At 39.4% G+C, this 4,200-nt stretch overlaps 1 protein-coding gene across 1 annotated transcript; it reads left to right on the forward strand.

The window, feature by feature from the left end:
* Positions 1 to 143: 143 nt before the first annotated feature.
* Positions 144 to 3,719, forward strand: LOC130678907 (zinc finger protein 664-like; the record flags this gene model as incomplete). Its single annotated transcript, XM_057496749.1, has 1 exon — positions 144 to 3,719. A coding segment is annotated over one exon (1,442 nt), but the record flags the coding sequence as incomplete, so codon positions are not given.
* Positions 3,720 to 4,200: the final 481 nt, after the last annotated feature.

Genomic DNA, 4,200 nt, shown 5'->3' on the forward strand with positions numbered 1-4,200 from the left:
CTCATTACAAAAAAGGATTGTTACCCCAGGAAGCGATAAAACACTCATTCCAAAAAGTGACCCTGGGAAGATCCAGGAGCTGTGACCAGAGACATTTACACCTGAGGACACATGGGGACAGTGAGGAGGAGCATGAAGGGCAGGGCGGCTGTCATGGAAGAGTGCAGGGTCACGGCAGGGACTCCGTGACGGACCCCTCCGTGAGGGTGGTCATCAGGATGTGTCGGGGAGCAAAGCCCAACTTAAGTCAGTTACTCTTGCTGAACATTGTGTTATTGTGCATAAATGTCATCGACGAGTTTTGAAACATAACTTTTCTCAGAAAGAAAATTTGGAAAATCTTAAAGTTGAGCAAGGCCATGTTTCAAATAATAACTTCAATCATTTTAAATACAGCCATGCACTAGATATTCAGTCACATAATTTTGAACCCCAAAGATATAATGATGAGAAAATGTGTCAGTATATTAAAATGGAAAATTCTTTGATGAAGGATTCATTATTCTTCGATGAACAGGTAATTCCCATTCAATCTAAAGCGTACAGTTTTGATAACTATCAGAGAGACTCTACCCACCCACCATTGCTTAATGAATGTCAGTATATAGAGAATGAGGAAGAACCTTGCATGTATAGTAAAAGTAAGCAGGCCGTCAGGAAGGGCTCTCTATTAAACAATTGCCAAGGTATGTACATTCTAGAGCCAGGATACCAATGTATGGAACCCGGAATGACCTGTAACAGAGGATCAAGCCATAGAGAACATCAGAGAAACGAGATTCCAGAAAACCATTCCCCATGTGACAAATGGGGACAAGCCTTCAAGGACTGTGTCCAAACTTGTGAACATTTCACAAAAGTGATTAAACATCACAGAATTCACACTGATGAGAAAGCTTGCAAATGTAAAGTATATGGGAATGCCTTTAGTGAATCTTCCCTTCTAAATAGTCATGAGAGTATCCCTTCTGGAAAGCAACCAATCCAATGTGAATTATGCAGTAAATCACTCAATAATTCCTCAATTCTTACTGGTATTGACAGAATCCATACAGTAGAGAAGCCTTACAAATGTAAAAGATGTTACAAAGCCTTTAACTGGCACTCAAGTGTTATTAAACATCAGAGGATTCATTCTGGACAGAAACCTTACAGATGTAAAGAATGCAGCAAGTCCTTTACTTATTCCTCAAGTCTCACTGTGCACCAAAAAGTTCATACCGGAGAGAAACCTTACAAGTGTAAAGAATGTGGCAAAGCCTATAAGCAGGGTTCGCACCTTAATCAACATAAGAGAATTCATTCTGGACAGAAACTTTTCAAATGTGAAGAATGCAGCAAGTCTTTTTATTATTCCTCAAGTCTTAATGTGCACCAAAAAGTTCATACAGGAGAGAAACCTTACAAGTGTAAGGAATGTGGCAAATCCTTTAGTTATTCTGCAAGTTACAATGTGCATGAGAGAATCCATACTGGAGAGCATCCCTACAAGTGTAAAGAATGTGGCAGATTCTTTAAGTGGAGGTCACAGTTTACTAGACATCAGAGAATTCATTCTGTGCGTGTACCTTACAAGTGTAAATAATGCAGCAAATCCTTTACTTGTTCCTCATACCTTACTGTGCACCAAAAATCTCATATCTGAAAAAACGTTAGAAGTGTAAAGAATACAGCAAATCATTTTCTTATTCCTCCAGTTCATTTGCATGTGAAGATTCATAGTGGAAAGAAGCCTTACATTAGAAGGGGACCTCTCATTGGTCCCCACATGTTAAATGAAATCAGAGAATTCATTCCGTAGAGAAACCTTACAGATGTAAATTATGAAGCAAGTCTTTTAATTTCTTCCACAAGACTTACAATTTCTTCCCAAAGTCTTACTGTGCACCAGAGAATTAATACAGGAGAGAAACCTTAGAGATGTAAAGAATGGCAAAAGGTGTAGTTATTCCTCAAGGCTAAATGTGCATGAGAGAATGCATACTGGAAAGAATCCTTACAAGTGCAGTGAATGTGGCGAATTCTTTACTTGTTCCTCAAGTCAGAGCGCATGAGAGAGTTCATAGTGAAGAGAAGCCTTACAAGTGTAAGGAATGTGGCAAAGCCTTTAAATGGGGCTTTCAACTTGCTGAACATAAGATAATTCTTTCTGGACAGAAACCTTATAAATGCACAGAATACAGCAAGTTCTTTAATTGTTCTCAGGTCTTTCTGTGCATCACAAAATTTATACAGGAGAGGAGACTTAAAGGTGTGAGAAATATCACACATGCTTTAAGTGGGGCTCACAACTTACTAAACATCAGATAATTCATTCTGGACAGAGACCTTACAAGTGTGAAGAGTGCAGTAAGTCCTTCTTCCTCAAGTCTTACTGTGCACGAGAGAATTCATACTGGAGAGAAACCTTACAAGTGTGAGGAATGTGGAAAAGGCTTTAAGCACGACTCACACCGTAATCACCATCAGAGAAATCATTCTGGACAGAAACCTTTCAGATGTGAACAATGCAACCATTCCTTTACATCTTCCTCAAGTCTTACTGTGCACCAGAGACTACATACAGGAGAGAAGCCTTACAAGTGTAAAGAATGTGGGAAATCCTTCACTTATTCTTCCAGTCTTACTGTGCATGAGAGAATTCATACTGGAGAGAAGCCTTACAAGTGTAAGGAATGTGGAAAACCCTCTTGGTGGTCCTCATGCCTTAATAAGCATTGGATAATTCATTCAAGACAGAAGCCTTACAAGTGTAAAGAATGCAGCAAGTCTTTATGTCTTCCTCAGGTCTTAATGTTCATGAGAGAATTCATACTGGAGAGAAACTTTACGGTTGTAAAGAATGTGGCAAAGCCTTTAAGCAGGGCTCTCCCCTTAACATCAGAGAATTCATTGTGGAGAGAAACCATACAAATATAATGAATGTGGCAAATCCTTTACTTGTTCCTCAACTCTTAGAGTGCATGAGAAAGTTCGTAGTAGAGAGAACCTTACAAGTATAAAGAATGTGGAAAAGTCTTCAGTAATTCATCAATTATAAATAAACAGAAGAACATTCATACTGGAGTGAAATATTACAAGTATAAGGAAAGTAACAAAGCATTTATCCAGGCCTCAGTCCTTAATAAATGTCAGAAAATTCATTCAAGACAGAAACCTCACAAACGTGAAGAATGCAGCAATTGTTTTCATGTCCCCGAGAAGTTAGTCTTCATCAGAGAATTCATACGGAGAGACACCTTACAAATATAAAGAATGTGGCAAAGCCTTTAAGGTGTGCTCAAGCCTTACTGCACACCAGAAAACATACTAGAGAGAAACTTGATTTTTACACAGATGTAGGGTGGAATTGCGTGTAAACTATACATGTAGGGAGCATGAAAGCTTTCAGACAAAGGGAGAAGAATCTAAAAACTGTGGCGAAGCTGTCAACTGTTTCTCACATACTGTACAAATGCAAATTCACAGTAGAGAGAAAACATACCAACATGGTTAATATGGATATAACATTGCCCAAGAAATTCACCTTAAAAACATGACAGTATTCATAATGGAGAGACACTTTACAGGTGTAAAATACTGTCGGAAAGTATTTAAATCAAAATGTAAAGTAGCCAGGAATGAATTACATAAGGAAGCTCTAAGGCACCAAATTTTGTAGAGGTTACTCTTACAGTATTATAAAAATGATTTCAAATAAACAGGGATAAGATAATTGACTTGGTAATTCGTGTCGGTCTAAAAGGGATGTATTTCCGGTGATATAGTGTCCTCCAGCCCCCCAGTCCGGATGCCATTCTCAAGTCCCTGGCAGTTAGCTGTGCTTCTGACCTACCAGCTACCGATTAGACATTCCCATGACCCCCTTGGTTTTGCTTAACTTTCTAGAATAACTCACAAAGCTTTGGAAAACACAGTTACCAGTTTAAAGGATACAACCCAGATGAGGTGATACACAGGCAATTTCTCCAAGAGCTTCCTTCCTTGTGGAGGTTGGCACCTGGCTCAGTGGCTCATCAAGGCATTCTGGTTCCACACACAGATCTGTTCAGGGGCTTTTGTTAGGGCTTCATTCCATAGCATGGCTGAGCAAACTGTGTATTGGCTGGTTCATCTTTCAGCCCCCACCATTGGGTGGTGGTCCAAAGGACTCATTAAGGTGACAAGCCACCCATTTCACCTTTAAGACTGCAGTGTTTT

Source organism: Manis pentadactyla, unplaced genomic scaffold (assembly GCF_030020395.1).
Source record: "Manis pentadactyla isolate mManPen7 unplaced genomic scaffold, mManPen7.hap1 scaffold_382, whole genome shotgun sequence".
Classification (NCBI taxonomy): domain Eukaryota; kingdom Metazoa; phylum Chordata; class Mammalia; order Pholidota; family Manidae; genus Manis; species Manis pentadactyla.